Below are 20,002 nucleotides of genomic sequence, written 5' to 3' on the forward strand. Positions count from 1 at the left end.
TGTTTCTCTTCCCCAAGTGCAAAACTTAATCCTCCACTCTACCTCACCTTGCAGAGTTAGATTTTTGCTAATGGTAGTACACAACCATAACTGATAGAAATTTTGTTATTGACCACTGTGGCCACAGGGTAAGTGCCTACAGACACAGTGTTGTTGTTGATAGAGAGGATTCCAAATACAAACACGTGCATGCGTCTTGTACCTTGTGGCCGAGGATTTCTCCATAGGGACCCCCTCATCTGGTTATCATATGGAGGAACAGAAGAACCTCTGTGTGTTGGGAATTTGGGATTAAATTCTCTTTGTTGTGTTCCTGAAAGACAGTATTTACTATGCAACTCTCGCTGTATATAAGATTAAATGAAGAAAAAGAGAGACAGCAAGTTTTTTGGGTTTTTTTTTGAAAAACATTTCTTAGTTTTATGTCATAACAGTTATGCACAATCATGATTCTTCCAAACTAAAGTAAGTCTAATAAGAACGGTTCTTGTCCTCATTTCCATCTATGCACATCATGACTACAAGTTGTTAACAAGTGCATTTAGAAACAAGATCAAAATCTTATGACACAGATTTGGAGACTGCAGTCATTAAAACAAAACAGAAATCTTGTCCAAATTGGAATCACAAATCATAATTAAAATGGCTAAGTGCAGCTCTTAAGCAATAGCAGATGCTAGCAAGGTCTGGTATCATAAATCACCAACAGATACTTTTAGTTCTGGATGTCCAGCACCAGTATGGTGTAGTACAACATTAGAAGTATCATGGTCACATAATGCAAAGCACTGAACTAGCAAAAAATCACTCTCATTTTCTCAAGGAATTTTGAAGGGGTCATTTTTATCCTCACTGACATTATCATTGATCAGGTATTAAGCAGGTAACAAACATATACCAGCATAAACACTGAGATTCTGTGTAAATTATTTTGAAGACTTTTCAAAAGCCTCAATATTTGGGCTGATCTGTGAATGATGCTGAAAAGCTTTAAGATATTTTTTCTCTGAAAGTCAGGCAGATAAGGTGGGGAAAACAAATGCCTTTAGTAAAACAAACCATAAAATTGTGGAAAAAAAGCACCAGGTCTTAGGCAAAAAAAAGAAGCCATTCTCCAAGTTGCCCCAAAGCTTTCCTGTATTTTGAACTGTATCAGTCAGTTCAACAAGGAGTATTCTATCTTCAGTGCCTCACGCAGACTTTCAACTATCAATGTTAAAATAACCCCCCAGAGGGAAAGGAAGAAAAAACCCCTCTGAGTCATCTATTTCCTGCTATAAAAAATAACTTTAGTGACTGAGTAAATAACAGTAATGTTTCTGTCAGTGAATATCTTATTTACTGCATACATCTCACTATGCAGCTAGAGGGAAATATTGTTTTACCCAAACTTGGGTAATCAAATTTATGTGAATTGCTAAAACCAGGAAATATTTTCTTAGATCTCTCCGTGGTTTCTTGGAGAAAGACCTTACAATTTATTTAGCTTGATGGGTTGCCTACGTAAATGCTGCTGCTGTTGAAGGATAATTAAGCTCAACAATACACTAACTTTATAGAGAAAATTAACACAATGCCAACCTGTGATAAATCCATTCCCTCTTGGTCTGCTCTGTATTGTTCTTTTCTTAGCCATGCAAGCCTTGCAAATGAAAGACTTCAGATTCTGGAAGGGTGTATACAATGACTCCTGCAGACGATAGGGTTAAAAATCAATGACTGTTCTGTTTTTCTCTTTTTAGGTGTAACAGAAAACAATAGGAGGCCAGACAGCAGAAACTAGAGAGATTTCTTAAATTAGACATGGAGTCTGAATCCCTGAATCCTCTTGTGAACCTCCCTATCACATTTTTTTGAGTTAAAAAACCTCTTTATAGGTTAAGCAAAACCCACAGATTTTGATTTTTTCCACACAAACTGAGTACAGCCTGTGAAGAACACCCTCTAATGGGAAAAACCTTTTATTGTATTCTTGGGAGAATAAATTCAAAATGTGTTTACAAAGGCTGCATGAAAGGCATGATCAGGAAAGGACAAAGCATATCACTTATGCTGACCCCATTAGGTAATTTAGTTTTAATTTTAAAAAATTGATCAAGAACGTGCTCATTAGTAAGAAGCACAATGAAAAGGCTAATAAAGTGATAATATCATTGCCTCACTGCTTTATGAGACTATTATATCCAATTTTCTGTGTGGATAAACAAACTAATATGATTACTGTTATGAAAAACAGAGAACTAGCATAATAGGAGCTTAGTAGATTTATTTTTTAAAAAAAGCAAGATGGCTCTATTTCTGATTCTTACCAGAAGCTTTCCATTTTTTATCTTTAACAGCTACTAGGCTACAAAGAGCTGAACTACACAAAAACTTGCCCACAAATATATCAACTGCATTTAATTTACACACTTTATTCATCTGGTACAAGAATCTGTGGGAAACAAACCCTAAAATGTTCAAAATTTCTGGTACACATGTAAATATTTAACCAAGTTTGTATTTCTTATGTAATTTTCATAAAGCTATTAACTGTATTTAAGCCCATCATAATGAAAACAGCATTGACTCTGAGTTATCTTGAACTCCCTGAAATTATGTAACTGTCCAGATCATAGAGAATGGACCTTAGATTTGGAGGCAAGCAATGAACACCAAAAGGAGCACTTTTTCCTAGTACTTATCCTTTCTATAACAAAACATGCCAAGTAGAATAACTTTTTTTTCTGAATACAATGCTCTTGCCATCATCACATTAGATTTATGGTGCTCAAGGGTAGATTGTTAACAAACAACTGCTTAAAGATCTTGGCTTCCAGCAGTACAGTAAGCTCTGCCAGGAACCAAGTACCAGTTTTATTTATTAAAGTTGAACTTACAATAATAGCAAAAACCAAGCACATATGTTTATTGCCTTGCCAGTGTCCGCAGCTAAACTGGCATCTCTTGGCAGTTCTCCCCAAAACAGGTTCTTGCCTCAAACTGATAAGCTGGAAAGCTATTTTATTAGTCTGGGAGCTATCTCTGCCTTATATGTACCATAAAATCATACCTAAAAAAGAAAAAGATTTAAACTACTCTAAAAATTCACAGGGCTAGATTATTTTTCCCCACAACAGAACAGTTTATCTGGGGTTTGTTTAAACTAGAGTATTTCAGGCTTTTAAAAATCCTAACCTAGATATTTCAGTTGATCAAGCCAATTTCCAACCCTGTTCTAGGGTTCTAAGCATAACCTTCAATCTTCCAAGACAGGTTAAAATATAACTTTAAACTGACTATATCAAGATTCTCAAACATTAGCTAAAACATGCTACCTAACACATTCAAAAATACCTCTCAGCCAATATAAATTTTGTACAGATTTAGATCTATATTGTAAAAGTTATTCATTAACCTGAATTCTATCCAAATGGAAAAGTATCAATTTCACATAAATCTGTATAATTTTAAATGTTCCTGTTTATTCTTTAGACCCTCTATCACTATGCAGAAGTCCTACATGAAAAACTGGCACAATCCAAAATCTACTGAAATCAAGGGACCAATTAAGGGGAATGACAGTATTTGGATAGAGGCTATAGTTCTAATCACATGATTGATTCCATATGGAAAGCATTATCTTCCTCCTTCATGCTGAAAACACACACATTCCACCCACCCACATGCGCTCCGCTCATCACTCCAGATTAGGATGGTATGTAATTGGACACAAAATTAGAAAAGAAAACTAATTATATAACTGGTATTAAAGGCATCAGATTAAAACCACCCAAAGCCAAAAACTTTTTTCTCTCTAATCACTTTTATTTATTTTAACCTCAAGTGATATATGTAACAGCAGGTAAAAACATTTCAAAGATAAAATTTTCAAAAATAATTAAATGATACAGAACTTTCAGTTCCACACTGAAAAGAGACACATTAATCAAAAGTCTTTCCTCTACTCAGAGCTACCCAAGCATCTCTTCACATGTTCTGTGCTGGCAGGGCACAAGCCGGGTCTGGTCTGAGGCTTCACTAATGCATTAATACAGCCTTGCACCCAGTCTGGCAGACCCTACCTCTTAGCCTGGACATGATGCCACTCTAGTGCACCAGATATAGCCCATACCCAGCAAGACTCAGCTGGTATCTCCCTGTGTTTGCCTAGGCAGACGTGTTTTAAGTCATACTGCTTTTTTGTTTTTGTCACATAGCACGCAAATTGTGCAAATCCTCAGCTTTCGAAAAGTGGGACTGAGAACTAAGTAAGTACTTAGAGATATAGGAAGGTACTTGGTGAGATTCTACAAAAATATGTGGATACATACCTCCTTCTGATTTCCAGTTCCTATCTGAATTCACCAAACCTTCATCTCAAACTTTAGGTTCCTTAATACCTTTAGAAATACCACTCTTCAACACTTTAAAAATCATGTCTAGTATGCGTATTTAAGGACATTCTTAAGTGTTTAAAATCTTGCTTAAGATCTTACATGAAAAATATATCATTAATATATTAGTACTAAAAAAACCATTAAAAGCATTTTCATTTTTTGAAATTGACAACCCTTGTGACACTTCCTTGTATTATTTTCTGAGTGATGGAAACAGAAATAAAGGTAAAATGATAGCTTCCTTTTCAGTCTTTCTCCCTTAGGGTTTTTTAGCAGAGAGGATGAAAAGGAATAAGGAGGAGAGGAAAAATAAAAAAAAAGGGGACCAGTGTGAACATGAATATTAAACCAACACAGACAGGTACATGGGTACATATTTCAAAGAATACAAAACTGCCTAAGAGGATGAAATTACTCACATTGCCTTCCAAAAGCTCTTCCAAAGAGCAACCTTGGTGCGATTGCTGGTATTTTTCTTGAAAAAGTTTTCCATCAAACACTTCCCAAGGCATCAAATCATCCATTCTGAATGGAAATCCACAAGCACTATTGGCCATGAGCAAGGTTGTGAGGCCACGAACAAAGACAGCGCTAAGATGTACAGCTCTGGAGTCCACCTGTGTGAGCTGGCAAGACAAAAAAAAAGACTAGGCCTCACAAATCAGAAAATATAAGCAATCTTACCATCACATGTGAAAAGTAGAGCAAATGATAAACAGTCCCAAAGCTGTGACAATGATGATGTTCTACTGCACAGCAGAATTCATCAAAGAATTCTGTATCTAGTTTTATTCAATGAAGTGAAAGAAGTAAAGTTTCATTAAACAAATACGGCAACTCACTCTAGTTTTTGAGACAGGCACATTCAAAATGAAAACAGAAAGAAAAATAAATAGCTATTCTCCATAGTATTTCTCAAGCACTAGCTTGAGAATCCAGAAAGAATTTTGTTAGTGGAATGCAAACCATGAATGGGGAGTATAAAGTGATGAGCACAGTGATCCATTGACCTTCCACAGTTTGATCAACCAGGAAATGTTACAGCAATTACGGATAATTTAAATTATAAGATATGACAGAACAAAGTTTATTGTGCCCAAGCTTTTATTTTAAACACTACAAGATTTCCTTTGACTGTAGCTTGAAAGTCAAATTATTTCACTTCAACACGGATGTCTCCAGAATGAATACTGGAACGGTACAACAACATCCAGAAACTGTAAAATGAGAAACTCAACAAGACAACTAAAAGTCATGGCAAAAGTAAACTTGATGGGTGAATTTAACATCCTCCTGTGTCAGAGGATAATAAACTATAAAAGCCTTGAATTCAATATGGAGAAAACGGTGATTTTAAGTGTTGTGCAAACAGGACAAAGCTCCTCAGTGGGGAATGCCTTTTCCACAGTCTGTACTGAAGCAGCCTGTCAGGACTAGGAAGGATTCATAACAGTGTGGCCATCAATACTGTAATCCATGGCAGTTGTACCCTTACAGTACAGTTTTCTTTACTGTGTTGTTGTACCAGAAATGGAATAGCACCACAAATATTCCAGAACAGAAAAACAAAAAACCAAAAAAATTACAAGTAATAGCAGACAACATGAAATGTTGTACTAATGGATCAGAACTTTTTGTTCCCTAAGGTCCACATAAAACAAAAAAACAACCAATAAACCACCTTTGCTAGCAATATGGAGCTATGAAGCTTCTTCCAAAAGAGACAAACACAACGACTAATATGCAGAATATAGCTAGAACCCGGTCAAGGACTTAGGCTTTCTGTATTATTATGCAGTGACAGGAAGTCTGATGTATAATTTAACTACATGAAACTGGCTTCTGTGACAGCATTCTCCCTAACCATAGACAAGGAGCAGTAGGGTTCTGTTAATCTGACTTAAGATATAAGGTATACCTCCACTGGCTGTTTTTGCCACAGTGCAAAGCAAAAGACATGAAGATGATGATGCAGGCAAAAGACACCAGGCAGTGTGGTCCAGAGCCCTCTGGGAAGAATGGTAGTACTGCCACTAAGTACAGGGTATGAAGTCTGAGCCACCAACACAACCCTGGCTGTACTCTTTTCAACTACGCTTGAGACACACTGCTTAAAAAGATAAAATAATGTTGCTGTTGGTGACAGGTTTGTATAGGTAGAACACTTGACTGTCTACGGGTATCGATCCAGACCTTTCCTGAAGCACTAAAGTATCAGGGGTGGGGGGTGGTATGACGTGTGTGGATATCAGCTAAGGCCTGTTTTTTAATGGAAGTCCGTATTGGCAAGACCAAGGCAAGAGCTGTCAACAGCGATTATTTTAATAAGACAGGAAATACATTTGCTAAAGGGTAGATTCTACTTTCCATGTCTGGCAATAAAAAACAAAGAAAACAAGAGCACAGTGAGTCTGTAACAATGTGCCTGTGCACATAGCAAACCACAGACTTGCTTGGCCATGGGAATGCTCACAACTACTTGATGTCTGCAATGCAAAGACGTCACGATGAGGAGAAGTGGAAAATTCCAAAAGAAAAGAAGACTTGCCTTCTAGGGCATTACACCCTAGAGATAACTCCTTATTGGAAATTGTGTCTGTTCTCTTTACTATTTTCATAAACTCAGGACCTCAGTGAACCATGTGAGATACACCCCTGTGATCCTGCTGCTGCTACTCCTCCCACTAGCTGATGACATTTGAGTGAGAGAGAGAAGGAGTGCATGAGAACTGCTCTTCCTGCAACAGCTGCCTGGGCTGTGCCCCTGCTGCTACTCCCACCAAGAGCAGCTCCCCACCCTCTCAGTGTCAGGGGAAAAAAGGTTCGTTCTCCTCTTTGCCAGCATTAACTCAAGACTGAGAAGACAACTCAGAGTTCACAGTCCTCTAGTATCATTCCAGCAGAGGTTACTGATATCATGCTTAGAAGGCCTGAGACAAACTGGGTAAACTCACTTGAAAAGAGAAAGAGAAGTGCTACAGCACCCACATCTCTCATCTATAATGGTGGGGTTTTTTTACAATTTGAGAAACGTCTTTGCTCGAAAAGCCTTATCTCATGCCTTTTTCTGCTCTAGAAACACAGGACTTTAGCCTGTGGACCACAAGTTTAGGCTGATCTCTGTGCTTGTCTGCACCCTCACTGATCACAGAAAAAGGTTTTGCAAGAAGGAAAGCATTTGCTCACAGGACTAGCTTGCAAATCTAGACCAAGAGACCCTAAAAAAGCTGAAGAGGTTTTGCTTACAAGAAGAAAAATAAATGGACCTTGTATAGGAAATGTAAATTTCCAGTTCAAATTACATCTAATGAAATAATAACAAAAAATAAAATTAAGATGTAAAAATACCTTTATGTTTTAAGGAAATACTCTAAGTCCTCTGAGTCTTCTTTGTGGATTCAAAAGTGATTTTTTGACAGAGGTGTAAACATTATCCAATGCACTTTGAAAGCTGTACAACCTACTTGCAGGATTCTACTAAAAAATCCCACAACTTCTTCACCACTCTACTCCAAGAATTTAGAAGGTTCAAATTCTGCTAAAAAGAATGACTAGGTTCTATAGCACCTGAGATGTGAGGGCAAGTATCTGAACATGCCCGATGCCAGCAGACACAAACGAGGGCCAGAACCATACCCGCTGTCAGAGCCACCTATCTTAATTTCTAAAAATCAAGAAGAAAGGTGAAGATACAGTAATAACTTTACAATACTTTATTTGTACTGCTTTATACACCATCTGTATCTCAACGCAATAAATACTACATTTCATTTAAGAACTGGTTCCTTTAGTACAATTTTCAACAACGCTCTGGGGACAGTTTTTCTATTAAAAAATGTGTATTAAATGTTACTTACAAGTTGTTCTTATGCATTTAATTTCTTTCCTAACCTGTTGCCGCCTTCTGTGGTTGAGCTGAATACAGAAGATATGACTATGACTAACTTTTTGAAATATAAAGTTAAAAAGAAATAAATTAAAAATTACATAAGGTACTTCCCACCCCTCCCTCCTTTTCTCCTCCCCCCCCAAAGAACACACCTATTTCTGTTATGAAAAGGAAAACACAACACTCAAGGTCAGGTTAGTATTTGCTAATTTCTAGTTACAATTAATCAATTGAGGAAAAATAATTAAAAATAAATTAAATTTGACCCAAGCAATAAACTGTTGGAATTCAAGTGACGGTGATCAAAATCTGAGTACTTTACTAGTTTAACCAGTTCTTTTTAGATCCATTAGAACTCAGTCAGTATGTGATCAGTATACTACTTCTTGCATTACCTCCCTCAAGCCCACCTGTACCTTAAATGATCCAATATTTTACCATAGGCAGTTTATGCTTGAGCAATAAGGGCAGCAGGTAGATCCTATCTCAGGAACTTGCCATTAAAGCAGTAAGGCTTAGCTTTGCCCAGGAGAGCTAAGGCACTTTGTGTTCCAAAAACAAAGAGATGAACTACCAGCTGATGATAACTTCACTGAAGTTAAATCCTCTGCAGTGGAAAGCATCACTAAAATTCTTTAAAGGCAAAGACAAGAGTCCGTTCTTGAATTCTAGTTCTTTCTGCCTTCAGTCATTAGTATACTCTCAGTGCGAGTTGTCAAAAGATGCTAAAACCCCTGTGCACTGGAACGACACACTCTGCTCTTGAGCAAAGATACCCTAAACTGGTGCAATGGTGGTGAGTTTAAGGGATGTTATCCTACAGAGATGGGCTGGTGAAAACAGTACATTTATTTGGCACCAGTCAGCTTTAAGCAATAGGCTGCTGGGAGTGTAGTACATCACCTGCTTCCTTGACCTGTCACACTGAGGGAGGAGAGGAGCACCAGTATTTTGGAAACAAGTCTAAGGTTTATTCTGATAAAAGATTATGGCTTAAATTAAGCTCTTCCTGCTTAAACAAGTTGTGTGCAAAGGAAAATGGGGATTGAAAAGAGATCCTGTAAGGGCATCTGCTGCAACAGAAACTAGAAAAACCAGTTTTTAAATACTTCTAAGGATTCACAGTAAATATTTAGCAGTAAACAACCCAATTGTTTAATGTTTACATTTTGAGGAAAGTTTATTTACTGAGTTTTATCAGGATTTTGATGTAAAATGATACTACTCTGTGAAACAACACTGTTATTTACATTCAGCCAAACACTCCGATGAAGTCAACTTATAAAAAGCTTCAAAACGGCTTTTACCAATTAAGCACCCTACCAAATAATAAAACAAGGGTAGTGCTGCTAACCAGTCTGCAATTAGATAAAAATCTCCTTCAGTTCCAAAAAGATCGTTTCTCTTTTTTTTAATTTTCAAAAACATTGGCATTTATCAGAGTTCTTAACCATATATACAATAAAAGCCAACATAAATGACATTTCTGTGATGATGAATACCACTAGATTAGCCTTTTAATTTACAGAACATCCCCATAAACTCCTCTCCTCTCCTCTGTGGAATTATGAGAAGGGAAGGTATTGGTAGCTCCACTTCTTTAGTGCCCTGCAACTAATGAATTTTGTCCCCGATGGGGGGGACGAACTGCACACAGACTCCTGATACGTCATGGAGGAATTGCTGGGCTCTTGCATGTGCTATGTCACCAGCATCCGAAATGGTTCAGTAATTATTGAATTTTTTTCCCGTGCCTGTAGCAATGTCTCCCTCTCACATGGATGCCCTAATAATGTGATGTCACATTAAAGCTTCCTCCTGTTGGGCTATTTACAGTGCCTTCTCCTTCTCCCCAGCTGTCTATTTAAAACAATCGGCACTAACTTATTTCTCTCAGAGACTCCTACATCTCTGTCAAACGTGCCTGAAGTTAGCCAACATATTAAAGAGTTATTAGGGTACACATTTTTTTTTTAAAAAACATACAAAAGGTCACTTCCCTCTCTTAGTTCCAGTAACTTTCCATTATAAGCCTTTAAAGATTAAAGTTCTTCCTCTCCTTTACTTTCTGACACTCACTATATACTTCTGTATTCTACCCACACTGACTAGATCCTTTACCAAAACCTTTAAAATGAGGGGCTTCATTTGCCTGTATCTTGACCACACTCCTGATTTAAAGTCCTTATCCACACCTTACCCCCGTCCCTTTCCTTTAATCGTAGGACTGGTCCATGAAACAAAGATTTAGGAGTAAAAATTCTGCCACCAGTACCGCTACTCAGCAGTGTGGTTGGCTGCCCTTGCTAATGCAGTGTGTCCTTTCACAGCCGCCGACTCTGCCGGCAAGCGATCGCTGGCTTGGCATCACCTCCTCAGTGTGCTCCTGCCTGGTGGCCTAACCTGGGCACATTTTTCACAGGGTTCTGTGAAACTGCTGCCATGGATTAAGACATCATTGTGATTACAAAGAAATCTTGACAGGTGGAGTTCACTGCGCAAACCATCCAAAGCTTAATTAGCCAAGCTTAAAAATCAGTTTTGGTTTTAATTCCCAGAGTCAAAGTATGTGTTCAAGATCTATGTAATTGTCCTCATGTGTGGCCATTTCCTCTCTTAAGATGTTTTGCACATATACTTTTTAAGGGCCTGATCTACTTCCTCACTGAAACAAACAAAGGCCAGTGAGCTTCAGCAGAATTAGCTTAGGCAGAATTTAAGATGTCTGAAGCTTTGCAGCTTCCAGAAACATTATGGCAACTGTTACTCATGTCATATCTGGTATATAAGCTCTTCAAATAAAGCTGTCATTGAACCAAGATGGTTAGTATAGAGAATTCCAGGAGAATAAATGCTGTTTGACAGTGCAATACAGGTTTTGTTGTGTTATTTATTTTTTTTTTTTAACCTAGGGTTTCTTTGTATTGCAAAGCAGCTGCACAATAAGGTTGTTTATACTATGGTTCACCTTTTGAAGTGATATGGTCCAAGGTAAACTGGTCTGGCTAAGGAATTTTCCAGGTGTTAAGTCCACAGGCTGACGAAGAAGAGAACTGGTCTGCTTTTGCTTTATGACAATCCCGAGGTCCAAGACAAATCGAACCACAAATCAACTCAGCAGCATCTCAGACGACCTCTGAAAGGAACTGCCAACTTGCAAGCTGTGATCAGGTATGTTCAAAATACTAGGAACTGATTTGCAATTAAACTGCAACAGAATATCCACTTCCAGAACACCTGTTTCTTTTGGAATGGAAAACTGCCATACATGGCTTTAAAGTTGCTACTTTTTAGCACAAGAACATCAATCCCATACTGTACTTTAGATGAACGCAAAGTGAAATTAAAGAATTCTTTTTAGATGCACACAGCTGTTGGATAAAGATGGTCTTCTGAGCTACTGAAGAACTAAGTACAGATAAAGATTTTAAAGAAAATAACACTTGCATGTAGTATTCTACAAGTTCTTTTGTCAGTACTATGTCTGCAAATTGAATACAAGTAAGGAAACAGTGTATGTAAAAGTACCTCGGCCACTTTTAAAGGTGTACTTAAAATGAAGAATGCTGTTTAAAAAAAAAAAAACAACCAAAAACAAACAACAAAACCAAAGATGCTCTGTAACTAGCTGAACTTTGGGATTTCAGCACTTCAGCCAGCACTGGTCTCTGCAGGCTCTTTGCTGATGAAATAAGCATTCACTGACAGTCCAGTCCCAGGAACTGAGCCACAGCCATTTTAAAACAAAAGGTATGCATTTTTTTGGCACAAAGTGCTGTGCCAGAACAAACTTCCTGTAGAGTCCCTATGCTTTCAGCCACCTTAACTGAAAAATATTACTTGGCATTGTTTCTAGACTGAAGTATGCCTCTGTTGTATTGAAGGCTCAGTATACTAATACAACATACAACTGTGTAATTTTGCTAAAAGTAAATAACACAGAGCAGACTGAGGAATGGCTTTTCAAAGTGTATTGGCATAGCTCTGCTTTTCAGTAGTAAAACTCTCATTGACTTTAGAAGGAACTTATGGAACTTCAGCCATAGCATAGAAATCTTTTCTGCCAAGATGTATTTCTGTATCCTATGCAACGAAAGTAAAGAGAAAAGTATTGCTAAATAGGAAACAATACTCAGGTATGCATTAACTTCCCTTGTTAAAACCAATATGTACATAATTTCATATTTGGCAAGGAACTGAATGTCTCCTTTAAATCTTTCAGAAGAATATACAGCAGCCTAGCTGAATGTAACGTACCTTTGTAGTTAATCTGTGTGTGCTTCCTACTAGGGCTGGAAGACCCCCTGACTAAATTCCTACACAATGAACTAAATCTTCCCATAAATCAGATTTTGTTTAGAGGTAACACAGCTACCTTTACACACCTGGTGTTTATTGTCCCTGTGAATTGTTTTCTCACTTATAATACTTGGATAGAATTGTCTTAAAAAGTGATGATGTCTTGAGGTGCTAGGCAAAAATTCTGGTTAGGGATGGTGTTTTTACGTGCATCACTGTTAACACAGCTCCATTTCTTTGTAACAAGCTCCCAGCTATTGCTCAGTGAATGTCAAATAAAATAATCCCAAAATAAAGGTGAAAAGGAGGAGTATACACGTGTGACATGGATATTGACATTAAGAATATATTAAAAACTCGTATCTGTACAGCACTTTTGGCTAAAGAACTTCTATTATTGAGACTACTGGTGCGTGAGTGTTAGATATAAGAACTAAAATATGAGAAAGAACTGAACAATTTGAATAAAGCAACAGATAGGAACTGGACACTGTCTTAACTTTAAACTCCTAGATAATGATAATGTCCATCAAGAACACACTTGAAAATAAAGGGAACAAATCAGTTCTTGGTTAGCCTGGCTGTTTCAGAGATCTTCAAGGGGAACGTTTCTATTGCAGTAACTTGAAAAATTCCAGTACATCTCACAAAGCATTGCAGCCATATGCCTAAGGGCTTGTTTTATCGTCTCTCTCCATCCACCTATAAATGGCTCATTAGGTCATTTCAGAAAACGTTTTTGTGCCTCTGAAGTTACAGGCAGCCATCTGCTTCTCCAGGGAAGGCCCAGACAGATGTGCAGCTTTCACTCCCGCTCGGGCATGACAGAGGCACGCTGGCAGGTGCAGGCAGCCTTGAGCAGATGACAGGCAGGTGCCACAGCTTCCTGATGGCACGCTCCCTTCCCTCCCTGGCTCCAGTGTCTGCACGTCACCTGCCCACTGGGGACACAGGTCAGCCCTGAAAGGCAATGGGGAGCAACCCCACCTACACCATGCAAACACCACCTTCCACCTTCCCGTACTGCTTCTTCCTTCTCATATTGCACGGGAGGGAAGAGTATTGATCTCATGAGTAAATATGCACTTCGATCAACACAAGCTTGGCACGAAAATGTCAGTTGATACCAGAAATTATTATTCTATCTGTCTGTAATAAGCTATCTCTGACTTTTTCAAAGCTGTTAGTTTGCTTAATATTTTGGGAGAGGTTTATTACTCTCACTACCAGTAACTACATTTCACCTTCTGCAGTTTTATAGAGCATGGATTAAAAATTAACAGTAATTTTGTTATCTGAAATTCCAGAGTGTCTTTTACTTTAAACACCATATGAAAAATTCTTTATGGTATATAAAGCCTAAAAGCAATTTATAACTTATACATTTCTCCTATTTCCATGCTAATGAGCTATGTGGCAGTAAAGGGGAATTCTGTCAGAAACTCATACAATTATGGAGAAAAATGCAAGACTGTCTTACAGGAAAAGGAATATGAACCCTCTAGTTTAAAGCTCTTGCTCAAAATCTTGCTTAGCTTTTTCTCTGAAGGCAAACTGCATCCAACTAAATGAATGCATTTTTCTCATAAGGTAGAAGAGCTGATCTAGTCATGCTGAGGTTTGTATTTGTGCCAGTGATGCATAACAGAATTCAAACAGTTATGTGAATTCTGATACTTGACCTTATGTCAAATGTAAAAAATGCTCAGGGAAACAGACTCTAATAATACTAATAAATATACACAATTTGGTAAAGAAGAAAATGGGGGGAGCAGGGCAGAGCAGCAATCTTGTCTGGAAGTTGAATATGTTAGCCTAAGAAAGTTATTTTTTTAATATGTCTATGAACCCATAGCAGCAAAGAACGGTAGAGCCAGTTGTCCACGCAACAGGACCAACAAAACTTGAATTTCTTCAGAACTTCAGAAGATGATTATTAAAATAGCAACAGATTTACTGATGGGACTTTCAAAATATACTGTAAACAGTGACTAATTTCAGCTCCTGAGATGTAACTGTATTTGTTCTAATGCTTGGTCCATGCAAATGCAGCACTTTGCTCTCAGGAGCAGAATGGCGGAGCCATACCCACCACTTCAAAGTCACCAGGGAAAATACGTAGGTTCTGTGGTACTGAACTAGGCATGCACACCCAGAAGGCCAAAACACAGTAATTAAGAGAAAAGCAGAGTATGGAGGTCTGAATACAGTCAGCCTTAATGTACAGATTTAATATAAGCAGGTTACTTGATTAATCATGTAAATTGCTTCTAGTATTTTAAACCACAACATATTTATCTGCTGGAAACTTGAACTGTGTCTGTTTGAATTAGATAATTTAAGACTATCATGAGGAAATGAGAAAGTTGTATTTCTGAGGTTGTACAGGGACTGAACCAATTTCAGCTTGCAATCATATCCTATGCTGCTGACTTTTGCTCCAGGTTAGCCCAGAACACTGAGAAAACCTAAAGACTGCAGATGAGAGAATGTGCTAGGAAGCAATGCCAAGACCTGCAAACCACCTCAATCCCGCCTCGTTTCCCATCCCCTGCCAGTTACAATCTCACCTATCATTTTAAAAACAGTTTTGACAGATGCAGATTTTGAGGGACTATAAAGGCCCAATTCAGCCAAGCATTTGGGAGTGCACTCAAATTCCACTTTACTTAATACCAATGGACATCACAGAAGCAGGTTCTAAGTATGTAAAAGAGGTTTATCTTTGAGATCTTTACAATTTTCTTACTTGTATTTCACGTTTTCTTCAATCCAATTATGCACCAAGCAAATATTTATTAGGAGACAGTCACACAGGCACAATAAACATACATTCCCTGGGGTTGAACAGATTTTTTTAAAAAACAATTTAATTTTGAAAAATACAGATAGCTCATAAAGCTTGTCTGAACAGGATCACATCTAATGGTGCTGACAAATGTAGCTTGGCTTGCCAAATAGGTCAGAAGATTGAAATTCTGGAATGTTCAGAATCTGGATATTATTTATGCTTTTCTTTCCTCATGGCAAGGGAGAAAGAATACTGAGTTTAAATATACAGAATAGATTTAGCAATATCCTTCTGAAATTTGCAGGACCCTAACCAAAGACCTACCCACCACTTTAAGGCATGATGCTTTCTTGCATGCATGTGGCTAACTATCATTAAGGAAAATGTTCAAAGAAAAATATTTTGTGTAATATTGATATAATACAATTACCAAGCGATTTTGCTTCCATGACGCTGTACAATGGAAAATATTCAAAGGTTCCATGCAACTACAGTTCTTGCTAAAGCTACTTCTGCCTGTCAAACTAATTCAGTAGAGTGGTGAGTATATATTTTTTATTTTTCCAAAAGCTAATTAAGTAATACTTAATATGTATTTTGTGAAAGTTCATTTGCAATCAAATTGCTCAGACTCTCTGGAGCTTCTGTCTTAAGTTCGAAAATGACTGTCCTCATTTTGTATCAGTAGTACTTTTTAAACAACTGAAAGCACTTGAAAAATTGAAGGAATGAACTTCAGTGCTTGACTTTCTTATACCTCATACACAGCCAAACTGTTCCTTTTACAAGAGGCACAAAAGATGTAATTACTCCAAAGCAGATATTCTGGTATAACTAGATATTTTATGGCAAAGCTATAAAAAGCTTGCAAATGCCATAGATTCTAGCAGTGATGCATATGTCCACCCATGCATCTGCTACCAGCTTTGAGTCCTTATTTTCTAATATCCATTTCACTTTGAAAAGCATTTAACAGGATTCAAATTCCGTTTACTAATTTGCAGGTCTATTTCCTTTTTAACCCATTCTTCCCAACTCATCTTTGATCAAAACTTTCAGAAAAAGATGCGATTTACAAATTTATGCCTCCAATACAAATTTTTCATATATTGACCTATTTAGAGAAACCTTAGAAAAAAATGTATTGGTGTTTATAAGTCATTATGGCCTCTCTTGACTAGGCAATGTTTTACATGCATTGCAGGTGTAAGACAACCTATAATTGTACTTGTAAACAACCAGGACCAGCACAATATGAGGAACAAGACTGCAAGCGAGACTGCTGCTGCCTCTTTTTCTCTATAATGGCTCCCAAGTTAGACTGATGGCTCTCTGGGATTTTTGCCAAAACCACACACCAGATTAAAATAGAAAGAAGGGACATAGGCAACCTGGGGTCCAAAAATTTAATTCTGACCTTATGTATAAGCTCTCTGGGAGGCTTGGACAAAGCTGAATGTTAATCTACCATATAAGGGGGGCAGAAGGAAACTAGAAAAAAACTTATGAGAAAAAGAATGTATAAAATCTCTTCTATATCATGTGCATATTTTGGTATTTTGAAACCACCAATCCTGAAAAATAATCAAATCTACATGTATAAGCATTATATTCGTCTCAGAAAGTAATGTTTGATGTGCATTTTAGTTACATATCTACAGCCTACTTTTTTCAGCATGAGATATCAACTATATTTTTTATGGCTTTAATCCACTTTATTCAAAACATGGACATTTCTGATTCATAAATTTGTGGGTTTATGGATATTATCAATTATGAAATATGGATAGCATATCAGAAAGCAGATTTGAAAGTGAAGGCTGAAAAGTTCTTCACCCTATCAGAAGAACAGGGTCTATTTACATTTTCTCTTATACTTCACAGTGGAAGTTCAGTTTTCTTCTGCCAAAACACATTTGCTAATGGTCTCCATTGCAGAAACAGAGATGATTTTTTTTTTTTAATCAAATCCGTGTTCTTCACAGAACTGTTTACAAGGAGTAAATATTTTTGCTACATTTATAATAACAGTATAGTGTTCAGCGAAGTATAGTAAGTGATATGCAAAATTGCAAATGAGCAAACATTTTCACAAAATTTTGCAGATGCTGACGAAGTTTTATAGCTCCCTTGAAAGCTCTGTTATTAAGTTGTTTCTAAGGATCACATTTAAATTCTCAGTGGAGACTAAAAAGTATGTTGAACAGATTAAACTCTTTCTCTGTTTTCCTATTATAAATCCCATATATTCATTAGCTATGTACTAGTGTAATCCATTGCACTTGGATCCTTTGATTTTAAACACAAAACCCTTGAATATTAAGCTGTTAATAAATACCTATTGATACCCTATTTACTAACTATTAAAATAACAACATAACTCAATTTTGTAAAACGACTAAATAAACATAGTAATGAGTAAAAGCAGTTAAAGCTATTCTGAGATGGAATCTTGTAAATGAGATGCTTGAGTAGCAATGCTCAGAAAGCTTGCTTTATTGATCATTATTTTTAGAATACTTATAGAATATATTCTATTAGTTTAGTCTCTTTCCCGTCCAAGAGAGAATTCACAGGACATTAACTTCATCTACACATCTCCATTTCAGAAGCACAGAAAGAAGAAACAGATCATGTTTTACTCTTCCTGTGAGGTGAGATTAACCTCATATGAATCTTTAAATTGACCTTGGTGCTACCATAAAATCACAGGTGGCTTACATATGAAGAAGAAAAAGTATTTTTATGGCAATTAATACAACATAACATCGTCTCTTGATATAGCTTGACTAGTCAGAGATACACAACAAACTGAGAAACAGCAACTATTTTCCACTGGGAGATCCAAGTCATCAAAACACAGGAAGGGAGGTTAATTTGAAGGCAATGAGGGAAAGTTTTGAAACTGTTATTCACCTATTCATAACCTCAGAAGGCAAAGAGGCCACAATCTTTCCTCACTGTTCTTTTCAGAGGGATTTATTCTGTCTCAGTCTACTACCAAAGGCACTACTGAGAATTTCAGTAGAATAAGTCAAGGAAGTGCTCTTCAAAATAGCCTGATATAAAAATTTCAACTGCATTTTTCAACTTTAGCAAGCAGAAGGCATTATGCATTTGTGCACGAAGTGCTTACACAAGCAGCAGTAATGTTTGGAAAATTCCTGCCAAGAGCATGTGTAAGTCAATTCCAGCAACATACTGTCCATTTCATACAGTGACACATGATACAGTATAAGGCCAGCTTCATGTTTCATACACTTTTATGTCAACAACAGAGGAGCAGACAAAACCTGATCTGCCATAAGCTTTGTGGGCAAGCTACAAAATTTTGTGAGCAACTTTGAATCAGTAGAATGACTTCTGATAAGTAGTATACATTGATTATGTGTTTGGATGCAACAGGCGTATTTATAATTTCATAGAACCACAACACAAACGAATCACACAAAGGCATCTAATTCAAACAGAATAAACTTGCAAGCACTAGGGAAACTCATGTAATAGTACCTATAAGTGCACCTGTAAGCACTTGTTATTTGTTGAAACAAATTGTTTCAACACTTCCTGCTTATGCTTGACTTCCTTTATGCTTTTACTGAAAGACTGCCACAACAGACTTGATATAATAGATACTCTAAATGTTAAGTGCAACACTATGTGCTATAATGTGTTTGACAGAAATAAATCCTACATTTCCACTCTTTTACATTTTGCCTTCATCTCATTGATCTAACACTTGATCAACTGCAGAACAAATTTGTGATGAGTATGGAAAAAACTGGTAGGAGACTGGAGTTTATCTGTTATAACAAATCAATTTAGGAAACTGGAATCACACTGGTTTTGTTATTTTCATCGCAGCGTGCTAGAAATGAACAGATAGTAACAGGAGTGGTTGATTTACCTTGCTATCAGCAAAAAGTACTTTTAAAACTCTAACAAGGACTGTTGAAAGGAATAGAGAATTCACTGGAAATATAAGTGAGATTTTCAGAGTGAAGATAAGCTAAGGTTCCTACCATTTCTAACACTTCCCCCATTCTTTTTAAGTGAACTCACAATTCAAACAGCCACTGACACGTGCAGTGTGTGCTGTACGCTGCCAATGCTTTCCATGCGATCTCGAGCTATGAGACTGAAAATACTCTTGTATAATTAGACATGCAAGAAGAACTATTTAGATGGTTCTACTGCAATAACCATTTAGGAACCCGCTTTTCCACATGTGGATTCAAGAAGATAGAAAAGGAAAAAAAACAAACCTGCTCAGAGTATATAAAAAATTTAAAAATAACTCCTGAATAATGACAAAATAGTGTGATCCAAATGGCCTTCACAACGGGCCACACTAGGTAACAAGACATTTTTTTTTCTGGTTAGCTTTTTGTTATGTTTACTTTTTCTCACAAGTAGTAATACTAAACTTTATTTAATGTAGTGATTTTTATACAACTTCTGTCCAAAACCACTATCTTTCTCATGAAAAAATAATGAAACAATGTTACAAGACAGGATTCACCACTACAAATTTTCCATCACCTGGAAGACTCTAAGCCAAATCAGGAAAAAAATCTGAGACTATTTGCTAATCCTAGGACTGCAACCAACAGAAAATATCCTTTCTACTCTGTTTTTTACATG

General features: G+C 37.0%; 1 protein-coding gene across 1 annotated transcript in view; it reads right to left on the reverse strand.

Annotated features, from left to right (window-relative positions):
* Positions 1 to 202: 202 nt before the first annotated feature.
* The window catches only part of FAM120B (family with sequence similarity 120B), a gene marked incomplete at its 3' end in the record, with an annotated part of 40,317 nt that continues 20,517 nt past the window's right edge, over positions 203 to 20,002 (reverse strand). The window contains exons 6-8 of the mRNA XM_008942789.1: positions 4,799 to 5,005; positions 1,582 to 1,690; positions 203 to 313 (exon numbers count right to left, since the gene is read on the reverse strand). Of these exons, the coding sequence (XP_008941037.1) occupies positions 203 to 313; positions 1,582 to 1,690; positions 4,799 to 5,005 (427 nt within the window). The remainder of the gene's footprint in view (positions 314 to 1,581; positions 1,691 to 4,798; positions 5,006 to 20,002) is intronic.

This window comes from Merops nubicus, unplaced genomic scaffold (assembly GCF_000691845.1).
Source record: "Merops nubicus isolate BGI_N331 unplaced genomic scaffold, ASM69184v1 scaffold38776, whole genome shotgun sequence".
Classification (NCBI taxonomy): domain Eukaryota; kingdom Metazoa; phylum Chordata; class Aves; order Coraciiformes; family Meropidae; genus Merops; species Merops nubicus.